The sequence below is a fragment of the Dermacentor silvarum genome, chromosome 9, assembly GCF_013339745.2.
Source record: "Dermacentor silvarum isolate Dsil-2018 chromosome 9, BIME_Dsil_1.4, whole genome shotgun sequence".
Lineage (NCBI taxonomy): Eukaryota > Metazoa > Arthropoda > Arachnida > Ixodida > Ixodidae > Dermacentor > Dermacentor silvarum.
In genome coordinates, this window is record NC_051162.1 from 72,728,250 (window position 1) to 72,750,153 (window position 21,904).

At 47.1% G+C, this 21,904-nt stretch overlaps 1 protein-coding gene across 2 annotated transcripts in view; it reads left to right on the forward strand.

Annotated features, from left to right (window-relative positions):
- The first annotated feature begins 11,958 nt into the window (after positions 1–11,958).
- Positions 11,959–21,904, forward strand: part of LOC119465313 (protein Mpv17) — a 63,576-nt gene continuing 53,630 nt past the window's right edge. The window contains exons 1-2 of one of the 2 annotated variants that reach the window (XM_037726114.2): positions 11,974–12,427; positions 17,664–21,217. In XM_037726114.2, the coding sequence (XP_037582042.1) occupies positions 12,273–12,427; positions 17,664–18,024 (516 nt within the window). In that variant the 5' untranslated portion in view covers positions 11,974–12,272 and the 3' untranslated portion in view covers positions 18,025–21,217. Of the gene's footprint in view, positions 12,428–17,663; positions 21,218–21,904 lie in introns of those variants that run through there. The other variant, XM_037726112.2, reaches the window with a different exon arrangement.

The window sequence follows — 21,904 nt, forward strand, 5'->3', positions numbered from 1 at the left end:
GCTCCCCGCGCCCTCTCTTTGCCGTCATTCGAAGCGCTTGCGTACCTAGCGCTCTCCCGGCGTGGCGGTCCCGTCCCGCGTGCCTAGTTGCCCCGGCTCCCCGAGGTGGCGGTAGTCTTCCACGCTAAAGAATGCCGCCCATCAAGACCGTCGATCAAAATAAAAGTGTGCGTGCGTGTGTCATTCCTCGGGATGGCCGCTGTCCCCTCTAGGTCATGTGCCAAACTGCTTCGCTGGTAATCCACATTCACAGCAGTGGAATGGCCCGTGACATTTAAGCATGAAATGCTTCTAGCTCCCGTTGTCGGCGACCTTCAAGAACCCATTAGTCAAAGGCCGGAGCCGGTATCCTGGCACTCAAACGAGAACACCCTGGTATCGTTGCGAGCACGTAACGAGATTATCCGGGCCGCTAATGCAAACTTAAGAAAATGCGGTCTTTGGCTCCCAACCCCTTTTAGAAGACCGCATTACATACGCTAGTGTGAGGCTTGGGCTGAACACAGGAAGACTCACATAGTAGGGAACGGTTTAATGCTAGCTTAATGTTACACACACATCACACCGACTGAGCACTACAGCAGCAATGGCTTCACTGGCTCACCCATGGCGGGCAAACAAACAAGGGGATGAGGCTGCCGGAAACGGAAGCAGGCAAGGTAGGCGACTATGTCTGCGCGGCTACTTGCTGCGCAGGACACGTGGCGCCATCTGTAGCCGCCCAGACCAACTGGGCCAAGCACACATCAGTCACACTAGTTACTTCCCTAACAAGTTACAATCTGCAATGCGCAATGTGCAGTCATCTGAGTGTCTGGTAGAAAAATTATAACGGCGGTCATCGGCAATGGTGCATGGCAGCAATGATTGCCATTGCCATCGCTTGACATTCTCAGTAAATCTGTGCTTTTCGCAAACAAGAGTCGTTAAGTCCCATCTGTATCTAGATAGTACAGTGCCAATGTTACATGTATACTTTTCGAACACACTTACGAGGCCCCTCCTCCTGTTTAGACCCTCGCCAACTATAGCGCTCAACATTCACCGCCACTGTTTAACATCCTATAAAGGATGGATCTGCAATGTGCAATAATCTTGGTGTCTGAACTTGGCGGCTTCAGTGACCGCACCGCCCTATACTGCTCGAAGGCACTTACCAGAATGTCGTCTCCGGCGTTCTCCTGTGTGAATCCTTGCTCGATCGCGTTCCTGCAGACGTGCGCGAAGAAGTCCACGCAGGGCGCCGCCTTGTGGTCGATGACGGCGAACAGTGCGGCCGCCTCTTTGGGGCAGCAGAACGGCGTCTCCCGGAGGACGGTGTCGTTGCGCCGAAAGGCGACCAGCCGCACCGAGAGCCAGATAAGGGCGAAGACGCCCACGGAAGCGAACAAGGCGCAGGAGATGCCGACGACGGCGCCTCTCGGTGTAACTTGTTTTTTGGGGGCCGTGTGAGTGGGTGAAACAGCAGCAGAGACTACTGGCGCTCCTTCACTCTGCGCCATATATTCTTCTTCTTCATCTCCTTTTTCTGTGGCTTCAGTATTTAAGACACATACCCACTCTCTTCTTTTGCCCGAAGCATACTTTCGAAATATACACTTTCGCGTATTGGCCTTCGGTCTCTTGGCTCATGCAATCCTGTGTTACCGCACACATGCGGTAACACTGCTTTAAGCTAATGGAGCTAATTATTTTACCTTTCGGTGTGAGCAGCCGGTGTCGCGCGCAAGAAGATGTGTGTGAGTTTGTGCGCGACTGCTGTTACAAACGGCCAGCGGGGGCAGCGACCTTCAATCCTCCCCTGCTTTGCATGCGGCCAATCGCTTCGTTAAGTTGAAAATACGTACCGCGGGAAGAAGCAGCGGCGACACCACGACTACGTGTTTGCTGGGTGCCACTTCATCGCCGACCTTGACGCTGGGACTGAGAAACTCTCGGAAAAGTGCGTTTTACGCCATTTCGTTATGGCCGCTGCTAGCCGCCGTAGCCGTTTGACAGGCGAACCAGCTAATTGCTTGACCATCCCAAGTGCCAAGACGCGCTAATTGAGTCTGGCGAGACACCCCCTGTCTACGGGCATTCACACCTTTCTCTGGGACAGTGAGCCGTGTGCGCCCGAGGCTACTTTTCCAATTGTGTTCGGGGAATAAAGGCGCCGGAGTGATTATGCGTTACCCTCGCCCTCAAGGCGGTGCCTGCAGTGGCTTTCGACACTCCCGTTGGAAGAATGTGTGCCCACAAGTTTCCCTGTACTAGCAATCTAGGGAGGACATCAGGCTTTTGAGCGGACGTTTGTGGCTTATCTGGAGTGCTCTCCCATCTGCTCTTAGATGTAGATGGTGCTCTGCCAGAACGATGTAGTCTGCTCAGATGTCGTAGCACTGACATGCTACAATGCACTGCGCTCCGTACTCCAGCCGGTACGTCTATCCTTTTGTTCTGTAAATAAGTATGTCTATTCCATCTAGATAAGTCCCCTGTTCCGTTTACCCTACCTCTCGATCTCGTGTACTCTTCATGAACGAAGCAGCCCTCGTCAAGTCTGCCAGGACGACGGCGTGGACCTGCTAAGCCACCGTATGACGTGGCCTAGGTAGCGTAGGCCAGCTACTCGTTACGAGAAGCACCGGCGGCATACGCTCTACAGAGCGACCCGCAGTTGATGTCAGACTCCGAGACCTCGACTCATGAATCCTACACTGCGTAGTTCCTATAGGGAGACTAACACGTTAAACACCTTCTTCCACATTGTTAACGCTCATTTTACTTGGATCTATCTTTTGCGACTCCTTTATTAATTAGCACTTCATCCTTTAAATACTGAACATGGGAAGGTAGGCCTCAGTACCACCGGCTATCCAAGAATTCAATGTAAACTATTCAGTGGAGAATAAAGAAGAAAAAAAGCAAGCAAAGCGAGTGAGAGAGTTTTAATCGTGGAAAGGTGCATGGGAGGTTTCTTTTTACATCTTATGCTCACATAGTTTTTCCTGTAATATTTCGATATTTATTCATTCATACCTGTAACCGTAGACATTTTAATTCACATTTAAAGATACGTATTTCATTTTACCTTATCTTCCCAAAAAAATTATAATAGCAGTACTTCGCCTCCCGTTTCATGGCCGATCCCCCATAGTGGGTTGCGCCATTTTACTGTTGAACAAAAACAAGGTGGAAGGTCAGCTCGAAGCACGGCTCAGCACGGAGGACAAAAGAAAGGATTATTTATTGAGCAAACGCAGACAGGACGGCCTGACATTTAAAATCCCCTAGCCTGCTACTGCGCTCAGACGCAAAGGGAAGATGGGGAAAATGATAAGAGCTAGGAGCGATGATGAGGACCGGCAGCAAGATGCGATTCCTGAAGTCTTTTCCGTTACACATATTTCCCGCGTCCATATTTTCTCATAAACTTGATCACGGAACGGAGAACGCGACCACGACATGAAGACGTGCAAAATATACGTTGCAGATTAAACGAAGCAGGTAACGTCATTCATGGGCAGTCAATCAGCTATTCATTATCATCATCAGCAGCAGCCGCCGCAATAGCTTGTTTTGCGTCCATTGTCTTTGCTAGTCGACTCCAATTGCCCCCTTCTTGCACAAAACGGACTACTCCGATGCCTGCAGATATTTCAATTCCATCACACCACCTAGCCAAGGGTCGTCCTATACTGTGCTTCCCTTCGCGTAGCAGTAATGTTTACTCTAATAGACCACCGATTATCTGCCGTACGCTTTGCATATAATCTACCCAATCCCATTTCTTCCTCTTAATCTCAACTAAATAGAGGTTCGCGAATAATCAAAGTTTCGAATATGAACGAACGATTGCACACTAAATATTCGTATTCGCAAATGAACTGCTTGGCATCTCCAAATGTTCGAAACTAACCAATTATTTCGCAACAACCGACTGTTAAAGTCTGGTTACCCTTCGTCTGTTAAGAAAAGTATCACAAGTTATCAGAAGGGAAACAATAGCAAATGTTTTCGAAACAATTCGGAAACGAAATGGGTAACGCAAGCTTTGTTTTCGGTTTCGCGGTGAAACAATACACGACAACCTGTGCTTTTTGCTTCCATTCTGTCATTTAGTGTTTTTTACAGTCTAGTCAAGGTAGCAGTTTTATCTTCTAGGCTGAAACAAATTACGTATTCCTTGTAATGGGCCCTTTCAGATGTGTCTGTGGCACATAAGTTCAGCAGCTTTTTTTTTTCTTGCGATAGCAATTATATGGACACTCCAGACGCATTTCTGCCGTCGCCGTGAGGTTCCGTATAAAGTCCAAGGGCGATAAAATCGTCACCGCGCAGCGTATGCTATATACGTGAGAGTGAAAGCGCGCAAGGGTGAGCCGACGATGGTGGTTCAATCTCGCGCGCATAAGGAAGGAAAGCGGGACAAAGCGCGCCGTCTTCCGTTGCACGCAAGGCACCGGGGGGAGGGGGGGGGGGCGTTCTACACCGGCGGCTGCTGCGTATGACGCGGCCGCGCGGACCCTTTCTTGAAACTTGAAAGCGATCTTCGATGGGGACCGAGTCTAGGATCAGCGAGGGCCGACAGCTTCGTGGCTCGAAGTGGCTCACCGGACATGTAAACTTCAATTGAATAGGCCCGTGATTCCTCTATAGTGCCGGAAGTTGATGCACACCGCGGCAGACCTAGGCATGTTCGTAGAGCTTGGGACTGAAGGCTTTCTAATTACGTATACGTATATTTGAAACCACAGGCACGCTGCGTCGTAGGTAGCCCACAAACAAGAGACTTCTTCCGGACTAGCGCAACAGGCAACGACCAAGAGCGCGATGACGGCCGGATAATGTCGCATTTCAGCATATCGGTGACGTTTTGCTCAATGATTTTGCGCTCCGCGGACGACACATGGTATATATGAGCGAAGCGTACAATGAAGTTGCCATTGGGTTCAATGCGATGCACTGCGACGGAAGTGCGGTTGAGATGCTTTGAGAGAAGAAGTAGTTTATTGACTGGAAAATGTAGAGAGGTCGGCCGGAAAATTGAGTATCTGGACTGCTACTCTACGTAAGGGAAGGGAAGAGGGGAAGAAAGAGAGTCATAATGGGGATGATAATGGGAGAAACGAGGTGAAAGAACACGTCGCATAAATGTTACCATCACAAGCATGAGTCCAGGCCCGTGTCACCTAAGAAACATGAAAGAGCACGCATTGCCTCTATCGTCTACCAACTCTTCGGTCATGCGCCTAGCAAGAGGTCCTCCGACAGTGGTTTGTTGTCTAAATGCCTCAAGGTAGCTGCCAGTGTCAGTCTTTCGCACGTATACACAGGGCACACCACGAGATTTGCTAAGAAGTCTCTACAACGCCACACGCTGAACAGTCCGGGGAGTCTGTCCGTCCAATGATGTGCAAGTATTTGGGCATGAAAGCGACGCCTAATCGTAGTCTGTGTATCAGGCAGGTAGAGGCCGTGAAATTCCACGCTGAACAGAAAAGCGCATATCGAGATCCAGCCTTTTAAGGCGGACGTGACGAGTGTCCGGCTGGGCCCTGTATCTTCTCGTCGCACTCCTCACTAATTCCGACAGGAGGCACGTGACGTCCGGTCTAGAGAATGGCACTATACTTTGTAGGCCATTGCTGAGGGAGCGCCTTGCTTCAGCATCGGCCATCTCATTACGATTGAGCCCAAAGTGTCCCGGGAGCCATTGGAACACTATTTGGTCGTATTTTTCTTGAGCGCATGAAAGGAGCTCGGTGATCTGCAGTGCCAGAGCCTGACATGCGGTGCGGCGTAGGAAGCATCCCAAAACTTGCAGCGCAGGTTTTGAGTCCTTGAAAATGCACCGCTCTTGAGATCGTTCCCCACAGATGTGGCGATTCGCTTCCCGAGTAGCCACAAGCTCTGCAGCGGTTGATGTAGAATTATGATTTAGAACGAAACCTCGAGTCATCTGCTGGGCGGGTATCACCACAGCTGATGTCAATGCCTTCAGTTACGCGGATCCGGCAGTGTACATATGAACATAGGTCTGGCATTCTGACCAGAAGTATGCCAGAGCAAGTTGTTGTGGTCCGCTAATGGGAACCAGTGATTTCTTTAGTATTCCGGGGAAATGCAGGCATACCGAAGGTTGAACCATCATCCACGGTGGTTTGACGGGGTGATATGGAAGGGCATAGCCTGATGTTACTCGTATGTGGGTATAGATGGCAGTGGAGTGCACTTGTGAAGCTGCTGTCCAGCCGCTCATGCAGAACAGACGTCAATGAATGGCGATGGTGTCGTGTGAGTAAGCGTAAATATACAGGAAGTGGTTCGTGGGACAGGTATACCGATAATGGGCATACGCGGGCTTCCTCAGTTGTGCCTTTGTTGGAGGCACGCCGTGGCAAGCCGAAGCATATTTTGAGTGCCTGCGCTTGAACGCTCTCTAATATTCGTAAGCAGGAAAGCTCGAGTTTGAGAGTATCGGGATCGAGGCTGTAGCGAATGTAGCCTACGAATAGAGACTGATATAGTCGTAGTAAGCAGCCTTCCGTGGGACCCCATTTCATGCCTGCTACGAAGCGAACAACATGGCAAAAGATATGAATTTTTTGCTGCAGCATATTAACGTGCCTCGACCATGACAAACCGCGATCAATGATAATGCCCAAGAATCTGTGGTGGTAGACATAACGTATTATAACACCATTAATGGAGATAGGGTAGCGCCAGACGGATTTGCGCGTGAATGCAACCACAGCACATTTTTTAGCAGCTAAGAGCAAATCCTGATGCCGTATGTATCGTGAAGTAGATGACACAGCACGTTGTAATCTCGCCCGTAGCTGTAGGCGTGTTTTACCAGAAGCCCAGATGCAGATGTCATCTGCATATGCATACGAGGTGTGACACAAAAAAACGAGACTGGTCCAATAAATCATCGTACGTACAGAATTAGTTCTCAGTAACCTCATCACCTTCAAAGTAGTCCCCTTCCGCATTCACACACTTCTGCATTCGGTGCTGCCATTGCTGGTAACAGTTCTAGAACGAGGTTTTTGGAAGGCCCTTCAGGAGATTCTCCGTTTTTGCGTGAACCTCTTCAACTGAGGTAAAATGGGTTCCCTTTAGGCAAGATTTAACTTTAGGAAATAAAATAAAGTCGCATGGAGCCAAATCAGGTGAATAAGGACGATGCCCCATCACAGTAGGGTTTTTGCTGGTCAGAAACTGCTTGACAGATTGGGCCGTGTGAGCGGGTGCATTGTCCTGGTGCAACAGCCATCCATCACTCCACAGCTGTGGCCTTTTTTTCCTAGTTTTTTCACGAAGTCTTTTTAGTACTTCAATGTAGTAGTGTTGATTAACAGCCTGACCACTGGGAACTCACTCAATCATTACAATTCCATTAATGTCGAAGAAGACAATTAACACTGCCCAGAATTTTGATTTTGACATGCGTGCTTTTTTGAGTCTTGGGGATCCTGGAGACTTCCACTGCATCGACTGGCGCTTACTTTCTGCGTCATAGGTAAAAATCCATGTCTCATCACATGTTACAACAGATTCCAACAAATTTGGCTCGTTTGCACTGCATTCTAACATGTCCGCACACACGTCTTTACGGCACTGTTTTTGGTCATCGGACGGAACTTTTGGAACAGCCTTCGCACAAATCTTCCTCATGTGTAATTCGTCAGTTAAAATGCGTCGAACAGCTTCCCTATGCAAGTTAACCAACTCCGCCACTGCACGAACACTTAATATTCGGTCACCACGGATCACATCACGAACTTTCGCAATGTTTTGAGCTGTAATTGCTGACCTTAGGCGCCCAGCACGTTCATCATCTTCCACACTGTCCCTTCCTCCTGAAAACCGTTTATACCATTCAAACACACGTGCAAGAGACGAAGTTTCGTCTCGATAAGCCTCGGTTAACATTTGAAATTTTTCCGTACGTGACTGATTCCTGAAGTTTCACAAGAAACTTGATGTGGATTCGCTGGTCGGTTTTTACATTAGACATTTTTCCGGCAGAATGCTGTTGTCCGTGTTCACTCAATGACGCAGCACTCCCAACTGGCGTGATCGGTTCAGTCGAAACTGGCCGCATGAATAGAGGAGGTGTGTGGGATGGCGTCATCAAAACAGTTGTTGCCAACTCCACTCTTTTTTCAAGCTACACATTTAGTCTCGTTTTTTTGTTGTTGTTGTTTTTTTTTGTCACACCTCGTGACATGTGTTGGAACTTGGAACATATATGTGTTGGAAAAGTTATGGAGCGAATGGTACTGGCGAGGTTCGAATGCTTTCTGGAGAGGAATGAAATGACCTTTATCCGGACGTGATGACCGGCTTTTGGCGGGGTCCTACTTCGGTTGACAGCGTCATTGACCTCGTTACGACAGGAGAACATGAAAAACGTCGACGCCGACTCGTCGACGCTGTTTTCTTAGACATCAAAGGGGCCTACGACAACATCCTTCATGAAGCCATTCTCGATGCCCTAGTTGACTTGGGTGTTGGCTGACCGGCTCTACCTGTAGATTGTGAGCTACCTCAGCGGCCGTTTCGTTTACATGTCCACTCCTGACGGAGATACTAATCGTCATCAGGTTTGCCGTGGAGTTTCTCATGGAGAAGTTCTCAGCCCAACATTGTTTAATGTGGCACTGACTGGCCTGGTGAGCGAACTTCCATGCTTTCAGAGGACGTCAAATAAAATTATGTGCTTTTCAAGCATAACTAAAAGATCTTCTTTCTGCGCAACAGTGAGATCATCATTTTTCGTGACTGTTAAAGCTACAGTAGCATCATCATCAGGAAGTGAATACAAAGGTCGTGTTTCCATGTGAAGGGGAACAAGCGTAAAAGGTTCGGTGTCCGTAAAGCAAATTACAGCGCGGTGTCATGGGACAGCACGATCGTCGAAAGAGTTGGCTTAGATGCCGTGACTAGACCACTTCTGTCGTGAAACGTCACCAGGCTAGGAGCGATGATGATCCCGCTAGAGATGGGGCGACCGAATGGTACAAGGAACACATCGCCATTAACCATGGTATCCAAGTCAATATTAGAATATCATTTTGGACAGGTGAAATCAAACAATCGTCAGTGTGATGAACCGCAGGCTGTGTGCGTCGAGTTCAGATGAACATTCATTGTCTCTCATATGAATTACCCGTTGACCGCAAGAGATCAAACGTGATGCGGATGAGAGGAATTCCCATCTTAAAATGAGTTCGTGAGTGCAGAAGGACAGCATAAAGCACAGAATTTGTAGTGACGTATGGCTTCAATTAAAACGCGTACTGTGCAAACTTCGGAGGGCAGAACAAGGACGGCATTAGCACAAAGAAGGAGCGGGCCATGGTAGGGCGTCTTCACTTTTCGCAAACGGGAACACAAATCGGAACTAATAACTGAAAGCGGAGCACCCGTGTTGATAAAGGCTGCAATCCGCACACTTTCCACACACGCCAACAGCATATTCGAAGGATATATATATATATATATATATATATATATATATATATATATATATATATATATAATAATTACCCTAATAAATTACCCCATATAATATATATATATATATATGTATTATATATATATATATATATATATATATAGTGTACTGTAGTGCTAGCTTTTGCATGACCAAGCAGTTTTCACGAACTTATACTACTGTTGTCACCCTTAAAAAAACTAACTTTCTTCTTCTTCTTTTTAGAAGAAGTTAAATGCAATAAAGAGGCGGACAATGCGATTAACATCCGAAATGGCTTTGTTGTGCTGTGTTTCATTTTAATGAATGGTGATTTTCGTGCTTCATTGGAAGTGCGTACCTGGCATAACCCAGACAGTGAATAATTATCTGCGCCTAAACTGCTTTACAAATATCACGGTTCATTTTCAGGACAATCCCACGCTATGAGAATTCACTCACTTTATTAAAAGTCAATTAAACGCAGAATTTTTTTAATCGTCGAGGAAAGCCGTGTATCGCGATCGGCCGGCAACACAGGCTGTCTTTGCGTAGCAGCGGTGCGTGAACTTGGCCCCACCAAGATTCATTCCATTCCTTAATATGTCAGTCAATATTTTTGCAACCAACTACTGCACACGTCGTACCGTTCCACATTTTCCCGCGTGAATCGAGTCCAATGCATTAACGATCGCCCAGTTGCATTCCCGAGACAGCTGATGGCACAGTAGCAGTGTACCCAATGGGCATTGAAAATCCCTCGGACGTCCGGACAAGATCCCAACGTCCAAGAGCAGTCGTCCAGGGATATCCAGTGGATATCATTATCGCACCAATTTTAACATCCACTTCTCCTCCTGCGGACGTTCTTAGGTCATTTGTGCTGGACATGTTGCCGACGGACCGAGCCGGACTTGGTCCGGATTTTTAGTCACGAAGGTGTCCTTGTTGAGCATTTCTGCGCTTGGAAATTCCAACGCAGAACCGGCCTCCAGTTCAATCAAGCTATGTGAACCACATGTAGTTTTGTTTAATGGACATAACGTTTCTCAGTGAAATATCGACCAGTCGTCAAATGTTAACATGCATCATAAACTAGAACAAATTCGAATTCTACCCGCCGTCTTTTTTTTTTGGTTTCTTCTGGTGGAGAGCATTCAGGTACCAACGGAGGCAGGTTCTAATGCACAGCGTGATCGTAAGCTTCTGAAGTTTTTGTGAATGTTTCATTATTTTTGCTTGCAGCGCCACATAAAATTTTCTGTGCTTACAGTGCTCAGTGATGAGAGAATATGAGTAGATACTCTTATATTCTCTGATCTCATTTCACTTGCAGCACTTGGGGGCTGGAAATTTTTGGCTAGTGCTGCAAAAGCTGAATGAATGAATAAAAATATGTGTGAAAGTGTTTGTCCTTTTTTGCCTAAACATAGCTTGCTTTTCGAATCTGTGTTTCATGGGTGTGCAAGTTTTATTTTCATCGGTACAAAACAATACTGGGTGGCATCATCTTTGCAACACAGATTCTACAGAGAGCTAATGTTTACACCAACTGTGCAATTCAGCGGGTTATAAATAAAAACGAACATCCGGCAGGCGTCCCTTAATGGTCCACGGTTTGTAGCACGGATGTCTGACAGACATTAAGCAATTATCGAAAACATTAACTACTTCCTGCGTCCATGGAACATTCGTATATCCGTTGCAGACATCCGCGGGACACCCTTAGGACTGCCAATTTGTATGCGCCTTGTAGTCCTGCGGATGTCCGCCGTACATCCTTCAGCGATCTGCGGACGTCCTACGGATGACCAAAATATCCAGAAGCGGTAGTCCAGAGGACGTCCCGAGGAGTTCAAATGCCCATTGGGTGTAGAAGTGGTAATGGTTTCGCCTTCGCCTGAGGCAACGTGCGGCCGACGCTGGAAGCGCCACCTCGTTCTTCTAGAGCAACCTACTCCGCGAAGAGGCTCTATTGTAAAGATGAAGTAAAGAAAGCTCGAAGGCGGCACCTGCAACTGCCGCAAGCATCCATGGGCCCGTAAATCGGGTGCCCGGCTGGCGGTGCTCACTCCGCCTGGGCCGACTCGAACCGCACGCCGCACCACTCGCCTGCCACACATGCGTGCAGTCGTGCGAAAAACTGCACATGTCGCGCGCAGGTGCTCGCCAATTTCGATTTAGACGGCTTGCGCGCACCCATTGCAAACCGAAATTAGAGCAACCGTGTGCAACATACGCAGTTTCTCGCACGACCGCACGCGTGCGAATACGCCGGCGGTGCGGCGTGCGGTTTGAGCCTGAAGCGAACCGCGCGTCTGCTAATCTCGGAGACCATACACAACATCGGCGAAGCTTCTCCCAGCCTCCTAGTGGTGGCACTACAAGCGGCCGCCGAGCCACGCCGGATCGAAGGTCACTCGCTCGCGTGGTTCCCTTTCATAAGGCCGTTGCATACGTAAGCAGTACGTCTACCGTGCGAGTCAGGTGTGCGAAATGAGAGAGCACAGGCTGGAAGTCGCTTACATCTGTCGTCATCCGTTGCCGCGTCACTCGCGATAAGCTCTTTAAGAGGCTCGACACATCTCCTCTCGACTCTCTTTCATTCGCTGTCCACGTGCGTGCGTGTCTTCCTCTTTAGAATCACTCTCCCCTTCGCTGTCGTCAGGAGCACGTCAGTACAGTTTTAACGCGCTTGCTTCACTCGGACTGTGCGATTCCGTAAGCGCTCGCCCTTTCAAAGCGTGCGGCTGAGAGCGGGCGCGTTTTGCCCTCCGTCGGCTCAGCTGCCGCAGCACCGGATATGCGGCAGGCATGGAATCTCTACGCGCGTATGGTGCGCGATCACCCGTTGAAGACGCAGATGATCACCACGGCCACTGTGATGCTTTCGGGAGACCTGATCGCCCAGAAGGTGGTCGAACGCCGGTCCAGCATCGACGTTCCTCGAGCGGCGAGGTAAGCTTTTTGATACGCAAGTTACCGTATAAACTGGAATATAGGTCGATATTTTTTATCCGAAAGAGAAAAAAAAAAAAAAAAGCGAAAGTCGTCCCTCGATTTATCTAGCAGTCTTTAACACACTGCCAGTCGTCGCCTGGTCTAGTCAAGGTCAGGAGTTGACCTATATTCCGGTTTATACGGTAAGTGTCTCGCGTTCCTGAAATTGCTCTCTAAAAAACGTTTACACCCTTTGGGGCGTATCTTATGTCCAAATAGTCACCATATGCCTTGCGTTTCTTGAAAACTCTGCGCTCGCTACTTCGCTGTCAAGAATGTTCTGTCACGCTGATAACACGCATGCCCCGTTCGTGACCTAGAAGTACCGGGTGAGCAGTGTTAAAGAAAGGAAAGGAACGCAAAATAGATAATTATTATTGTGTGACTAAGATACACATAAAAGGTTGTAATTTTTTTTTTTTTAGCGTTACACTGCCTTGCTTGCTTTGCTTTTCTTTAAAACTCCGTGCTCTCTGCTTTGCTGTCAAGAGTGCTGTGTCACGCAAATACGCGTATGCCCTTCGTAACGTGAGAGTACCGGAAGTGATAAGAGTGTTAAAGAAACAATGAAACGAAATGCCCGCATATAGATGGCGTTAATCGTTTGTGTACAAGATCAGCCCCCAAAGGTGGAAACTTTTTTCGAGTGCAACACTTGCAACTTCTTCGCCGCTTCTCGTCGTGCGCTTCACGACGGGAGAACTAAGGAGATATAAAATTAAACTAACGAGCCCTTCCTACGAACTGGGCATAACACCATTATGACGTAGACATGCCGTTGTGAAGCGACGGGTCAATCATTGAATGAGGACAGGATGTGCTTTACGCACGGCGCGAACCTGGCCACGTGACAGTATTTGCCGCAGTGCAGAATGCGCGCAGATTTAGTGTACCTGACCTATCATCATGCAATGCGCCTGTGACTGTATTTTGTAAGAATTATTTTGATCGATGGAACAAAAATTGTTAGGCGTAACGTTAAGAGACGGAAAAAGTGTGGATCAGAGAGTAAACGGCGATAGCCGATATTCTAGTTCACAGTAAGGGGGGGAAATGGAGCTGGGCAGGCCATGTAATGCGTAGGATGGATAACCGGTGGACCATTAGAGTTACAGAATGGATACCAAGAGAAGGGAAGCGCAGTCGAGGACGGCGGAAAATTAAATGGGGTGATCAAATTAGGAAGTTGGAATCGGCTAGCGCAAGCCAGGGGTAATTGGAGGTCGCTGGGAGAGGCCTTTGTCCCGCAGTGGACATAAAAATAGGCTGGTTATGATGATGATTTTGATCGTATTCTAATTCACTGTTTTCTGTGCTGCTGGATGACAGGCCACGGCGATATAGCCATAACAAGGCAAGAATAAACGCAAAATTAAAAAGGGTCGTTGCGAAATACAGCCCAAGGTTACTCTGCTATGTCGCCATACTGAAATTGGGAAGTGATTAATTTGTGTGGTTCAACGTACCAATGGAGCACGTGTGGGGATATGACGTCGACGCCGTGGAGAGCGCCGGACATTGCACCTCGATCAAAACGGGCATTCATACAGCTGTCACCGCCATAAAATATTCTGCCTCAATAATGCATGCTCAATAATTTGTACGGGAGTGCGCAGGTGTATACTTACTTATCTCTGCGCGTGTCTACATGTATGTGTATACGATTATGTGAGTACGTTCTTGTGCGCACAAGATATTTGCGCCGACGCCACTGTTCTTTTCGTTTTCACTCTTGCCATTTATGCGAAGGACGTAGCTTTGAAAGAGATGGCTCCTCAACTTCAGTGATTGCGCTCTATGCAATTAAGTTGCAGGTATGCGGGAGTTGCATGGCACTTTATGCGGGGTTCTGCGTCAAGAGCACATAATTAAGCAGCATGAATTGCTTCTTTAATTTATTAAGTGCGGAGCACTTTAGGGGCTCGGGCTGTCGGCGTCGACTCTGTCATGTCGTCACGCTCTGAAAATACAAGCGCAAAGCAGGGCCAAAAATGCCAATACCAGCGCAAAACTGGGTAAAATTTAACTGAATTCATAATAATACAAAATACAGGAATACGCGTATACTCACGAATTAATCGAATTAACAGAAATTCGTTAAAGTCGCTTCTAACTATCATCAGCTACGGCTTTGGCTCCATGTGCGTGGCGGTTTCCCACCAGTTGTGCCTTAGCACAGGTGCCAAACGGATGATGGATCGCTAAACACGAGATAAATACAGGATAAAACAAGATAAACACAAGGAAAACGCAAGGGAAAAACCGGCGAATCACTGCTCCGCACTTCTCCAGCTTTCACGTTGAGCGGAACTGCATTACCGCCGAGTTCACCATTGCATTTTTTCATTCATATTTTTCTTTCGAATTCTCGTCACAGTTCCTTGTTTTTTGTCGTTTCAGTTTTCATTCCTATTACATGTCACGGACAACAAATGTCATACATAACCGTAAAGCATAGCAACTTGATTAAACTGCGTCTTGGTATTCTACGCACAAACTGCTTCTTGGGTGGAAACGACTTGTAATTGTGTTGTATGTGACGCAACGAAGGCATCCCTTCTAATAGAAATATAGAACCTGACCTTCACTATAGTCTTGCTAAGTCCATACTCAGCGACTTCCTCTTATGCGCATCGACCAGGAAGGTTTGGTCATATCAAGTACCAACTCCTAGCTAGTTCCAATTAAGTTTCCCTGTGGTCTTTCTTGCGCTTGTACTAAACGCTTTTATTAATAGTCACAGTCGGTAAATATTAGTGCTTACAAATGTGGTGTTTCACAATACGCGTCACGCAAGCCACACATTATCTGGTAATTATAACCCTCCACGAGTTACCTGTGTGGTTATGGCGTTGCCCTCCTGAGTTCGACGTCACAAATTTGATCCCCAGCCTATGGGGATCAAATGTTATCATTATCAAATGATCAAATGGTCGCATGGGACGAAATGTAAATACGCTCGTCTAACTTAGATATAGGAGGAGGAAAGAGAAATGCAGAAGGCAGGGAGGTTAACCAGAATAACGTCCGGTTGCCTACCCTACACTGGGGGAATGGGAAAGGGGAACACAAAGATGACAGGGAGAGAGGAGGGAAGAAAAGTTAGGAAATTAGCGGTGAGTTCGCTCACGCGTGTGTTATTGCATTAATAGTCACAGACGTTGAAACTTAGATATAGGGGCACGTTATAGACACCCCGGTGGTCAAAATTAACCCGGAGTCCCCCACTATACGGCGTGTCTCGTAATCATATATCGTGGTTCTCGCACGTAAACCCCAAAATTTCATTTTCATTTAGCTGGTAATTAGTGTGTTATATCTATGATCAAAGTTTACAGTTGCGGCCGTTTCAAATCCACTAAGATGTTTGTGAATGCATGAGACGCCCGGCAGCGGTTATGACATGATGTAGCTGATGATTGTCATTAACGTAAATAAAACTGGCCACACGCACTCCTAGTACTCACACTTGTACAAAGTCAAGCGATGCAGTCCAAAATCATATATTTGTCCTAAGGAACCCAAAAGAACGTTTTTGGCTGGTGGCAAACCGTGAATTGAGAATATATCATTTGTAAAGTGATTACACGGAAGCGGTAATGGAATATGCCTGCGCATTCATTATAACATTTCGTTCAACCGCCATTAGGTTAAGTTAAAGAAGCTTACGTTATCGAGTATACGAAAACATTATTCTGCAGAAAAACCGATCATTACTAGCCACTCAAGGCTCTCTCTCTCTCTCTCTTTGAAGAGGTATCAATTTGGTTGAATACGTTATGATGGGAAATGCATGAAACGAATGTTTAGGACATGCAAATATCACTGGGAACCGGCAAATGCACATCGATTTCTTACACAGCCAAGGCCACACACTGGTTTTCTTGCGAATGTTCTTCCTGTTGCAGTGCTTTTCTTGGTAGCAGATGACGCAACAATGTGAAAACAGTGTGAAAAAAAAAAGGTAATTCAGCTGAAGCGCTGACAATAGAGCAGCTACTTCCATTTATGTTGTGTAGGGATGAACACCTTTTCATGGGCGTCTTTTTCTCACGAGCGATCAAAGAAAGCCGCGAAATACCCATGAGAAGGTTATCTCTTCATAAGCCAGGAAGTGGCAATCGCTCGGAAATAAACTGGGAGGAAGCATTTCGGCAACGTTACCAGTATTCGCGAGCTTGCTCTCCTTGAAGTCATCCCCTATGCCTTTCCTCTATCGCAACCTCGGCCCAACACGTGACCTTGCATTTGGCGGATTCGGCCCATATGGCGGGCTTGAATTCCAGTAGGTTTTCATGAAGGCACACTTGTTCGGGAGGGGGGGGGGGGGGGTGCATCGCCAACCACTCTGCGTACATTTTAACGCGAAAGCGTTAAGGGCCCCGTGTCCCAGGAAATCCGGTGTCGGCGTCCCGTGATAAAAAAATTCTCGTATATTTTCGTATATGTATGTTCCATGCCTTGCTATATGACATGCGGCATATGCGGGTTATATTGCCGTACCATTCTATCACTAATGTTACTCATACCTTGTCTTACATTCTTGACAAAGTTATTCCTCACAATTTTGAGAATGACAACCCGCAAACAAATGTCATGAAACAAAACACCGACAGCGCATGCCTTTTATGTTAAATCTTCGCGGACTGAAATATTAAACGTGGGAAACAATTACAGAAACCTGGAAATGATGCAAACATATTGGCGCGGCTGTGCACTACCTCTGGGATCGGCCCACGCTTTACGCCGCCAGCGTTTGCCGGTAAACATTACGGTTACATGAGATGCAGTTGCCGGGAAGCGTGAGAAGCAGACGGAGACCTTGGAACGCTATCCCGTTCCACTGTTAAAGGCGAAGCTTAAACCTCCTCTAATATTTCTCCCGATATGCATGTAAAACTGCCGTCCTTTATTGCAACGTATGCATTTATAACCTTTGTTGCAACGCAGTGTGTGAGTGCTGCAACTATACTTTGCTACTGCACACGTTGTCTATTAGGGGGGAGCGCGCATGCGCTGATCGCGGCTAGTGCGACGGTGGAAGACGCCAGAAGTTACCGTGGCATGGTCACGTGTTGAGCCGACTTTTGTTAGGCTTCAATTTTGTTACGTAATGCTCCCTCCTAGTTATTTCCTTTCTCCGTGCTAGACAGACTTTCGTCTCACTCTCTAAAGGCCCTGTCGAATTTTGCAGGTTCTTCACCATGGGCGTCGTATTTGTCGGTCCCGTCGTCCGTGGCTGGTACCTCATCCTCGAACGGGTTGTCGGCAGCGGGGCCAGCAGTGCGTTGGTCATCAAGAAAGTGCTCCTAGACCAAACTATATTCGGTCCCTTGTTTGTGCCCAGCTTAATGGTGGGTCTGGGCGTGCTGCAGCGCCGCTCGTGGGACGACATCCAGCAATCAGTGCGCGCTAACTATCTGCAGATCCTGAAGACCATGTACATGATCTGGCCCGTGGCGCAGTTCGTCAACTTTAAGTTTGTGCCCCTCAGCTACAGGCAGCCAGTTCGGCAGTTGTGTGGCTATCGTGTGGAACACTTATTTGGCCGGTAAAGCCAATCGAACGAAGAGGACGTGCCATGGAGAAGTGACTTCGAAGTTGGCGGACTTGAAAGCTTGCGTGCCAAGCACAAGTAGCTGATGATCGAGTGAAACACGTGCAGCCTCTACCACCGCTGAGGCAAAGAGATAATGGAAGTGACAATCAGTTGGAAGCGAACTGCCAAAGCCTGACTTTGCGCTGCGGGAAAGGAGGGAGTGAAAGAAAAATATTTATTTATGCATTGCTAATTCTGTACAGGATCTTAACTAGAGGGTCATATATATGAACAAAATTTACATATTCTAATAAGAACAAGTACATCTGAAAATAAATCCCTTATTAGAATTATAGCACACAAAATACATCACACAACTAAACAGAACGTTTCATTGTGTTCGCTGTTCTCAAACTGCAAACGTTACCCTGGATGATCAAGAGGAATTCATCCAGTGATGTTCTGTTGATTTAAGAAGGCCTGTAGAAGATATACTTATTAGACTATCTCGTTGTGCGTGGCAGAAATGAATACCCAGAACTGTCAGTGTGGAACCACCAATGTTTCAGTGTCGGCGTCTTGTCGGTCTTTTGTCTGAAATTGAGGCGTATTTCCGTGTGTATCTTGACCGGGCGGTGAATTAGCTGATGCGTGAATTTTAGGCGTGCTCGTCGAACTCAATTCTGCAATGGCAGAATTCCTGTGTTTAGCAACTGGGTAGGTGAGTTAGTAAATGTAAATTTATTGTAGATAATTACAGCCGCCTTCCTTTGTATACCTCTTTGGTTTGTTTGTATCCGGTTTAGTAAAAGGTACCATATGTACGGCATCGCACGTCCACGTTATATACTAGTAAATTTATTTTCCGACGTGCAAGACCTAGTCGACGAGTTATGTACAAGAGGCACTTTAAAGCTGCTGAAAAGGCGTCGTCTACGTGAAGCCCATCATGTTATGGATATGCTATCATACGTGGCGATGAGTGGGGAAAGTGGAAGTTTCCCGTAGTGAGCGATACGCGACAGTGACGTCACCATGTAGTCAAAAGTGTGTTGTGATCGATATCTACAGCACGTCCACAAAATCTCCACGTCATGAAGACCCAGTTCCAAAGCTTTCAACTGTTGTAGCAATAAGAGCAGTATGAAGTGCAAAAATGGAACAATTTTCGTCCGCTTCCCGAGTTAAACAACAATCGAAAAAATACGAGCAAGCTATTGCCATAAAAGAAGTGTTTAGCAACAAAACAAATTCCTATAAAATTATAACAAATTACATGTTGGCAATTATAGCTAGAAGACTTTCTTGATAGTTGTTCCTAACTGAACAATAACAAAAGCTGCTGTAGGTTGCACATAGTTCGATACAGCAAATTCCTGACTGGACTACCTTATAAGTAGGGGGGTTTCAAAGAGTGAAATTTCCGAATAGAATAAGAATACTGGAGATAAACAGCTTTCGACTGTCCAGTTAAATACCAAATATTTCGTCATTTCTAAACGTAGTGAAACATAAGTCTAGCTTAGGGTCCATCTGGGCAAAACAAAATGATCTATTTACATTATTTTTATACATAGATGTAATGCCGTTCGCATGCAATAGGACGGCCGCCTAACTTAGGGGCTTGTAAATAATAAACAACTTCTTTCGGCTATCTTGTCCTCCATGACGATGACGGTAATGAAACAAGATAGCGGCTCATCACCACAGGCGCGTTGGTGTGTTCGTTGAAGGAGCCAAATATAACTCGGCAGCATCGTTTAAGTGATCTGAAACAGGCCAAATACAAAAAAGTTGCTTTGCTTAAATCGAGTCCACAAATTATTAGATGACATAAAGGCGAAGTGTTCGTACTGTGATTATCTGAAGGTTATTGCAGAGAAATTTCTGCATGCGCTAACTGGTGAACTATGACGCCTCTGTTTAGCAGGACTGCCGTTTTGCAGATGATCGAGTTAACAAACATACGGAGGAGATCACTTATGCACAATACAGTGGAACTTCGTTACAACGAAGTGCTTGCAATGGGGCCTCCGAAATCATTCGTTATACAGGTCAAATCGTTAACTGTAAACGTGGCCCATTGCACAGCTCCTATTAGAACCGGGACAGAATTATTTCATTATACAGGTAATTTCGTTGTGGAAGCGTTCGTTGTACAGGCGCTCGACTGCAGTTGCCAGCTGTTGAGTAAGCACGTCTCCTCTTAAACAGCCTATGAATTCGCTGTTTCGATTTAGACAAATAAATGTATTATTAGACCAAAAATAGTGTCCATGTTTTAAATTCCTTGAAAACGATGTGCGGCGCTGTAGTATTTGCCGTTTGCTCTTTGGGGAGCACTATCCAGTATTCTACATGGATCTGGGGCCTCCTGTTCCTTTCCTTATTCTCGCTGTCCACCAGATGTGATCGTACTGGTGCAAATTAATCAAATAATGTATAAACTCGGACGCTCCGGGGCACAGCTCCGCGTACCACACTGTCTTACAATGAAATTGCAGAAGATGACGGTCCTTTATTGTATTTATTTATTTATTTATGTAGCGAACTTCCAAGGCCCGAGGGCATTCCAGGAAGGAGTGGTAAATAACAAATGTATGCACAGTGAAAGAAAAAAAAGGGACAGTTATAGCAAGTAAAGAAAACATGTATGGCTGCTGTACATAGCTGTACAACCTTAAACATCCTTATTATTCATGCAAAAAAAAACACTGATTTTTCTCTCCCATGTGCCAGAAAGCCCATTTCTTCCATCTCCCGACAAAGCCTGCGCATGCACCATGCAGACGAGTTGATATCACTCTGCAGCATATCATAAGACAAGATAAAGTTTACTGTGCTGAACAGGTTCGCGAACTGCAATACATTCTTATTTCTCCGAACCGGAACTGAACTGGAACGAAATCGGAGCTCTCTGAGCCCGACCCGAACCGATATTTCTTTTTCGGTTAGACACCCTGGTTAAAACACAACTACACGTTCACATTTGTTCGCAGTAAACAGATGGCCCCGGCTGATGTGTGTAGCGCCTCAGCATGCGGCACCCGTCAAGGAAGAAGTTGGCATTCGACCGCGCGGCAGGTGCAGAGCGAGAATAAAAAATCAGTTCGGAAACTCAACGCTGTCAGGGCTGGATCTTTCTCTTGTTAGCTCCGACAGTTAATGGTGACCCGATAAAGAACACGCAACCCCAACCATCCCGCATGGATCCCGCCGGCTCTTCCACCCAGCCTACCGGTCCTGACGCCCAAGAAGACGCCAGGCCTAGCAGTGCTGCGGTGGCTGCGATCCAACACGTCAACCTGCCACCATTTTGGCCAAACAACCCCTGCACATGGTTGCTGCAGGTCGAGGCGTACTTCCGTCTACGGCAAATCACCAGCCAACAGACCAGGTACTGGCATCTGGTGTCCTCCTTACCTCCGGACGTAGCCGAAGACCCCAGGTGGTCAAAATTAACCCGGAGCCCACCACTACGGCGTGCCTCAAAACCCTAGAAAGGAGAAGTGGAAGACCGCAGATATTTTAGCTTCGCCGCTTCCGAGCCATCCCTACGCCACGTTGAAGGAAGCTATCATTTCCCGCAAGTCCGAGTCTGAACACAGCAGACTCCAACAGCTCATCACGGCCACAGAGCTCGGTGACCGTCGCCCATCCCAGCTCCTGCGACGCATGCGCCAGCTCATTAGCGGGACCTCCGCCTCTCAAGAAGAGAAGCTGTTGCGTGAGTTGTTCCTCCAGCGCTTACCGCAGAGCATGGTCCCGGTCCTTGTCGCTGCTGGAGATGTCCCAGTAGACACGCTCGCTGAAATGGCAGATCGAGTGGCAGACTACTCGCGGGCACATAGCCTCAACGCCGTAACCATGTCGCCACCGGCCACCGCTGCAGACCC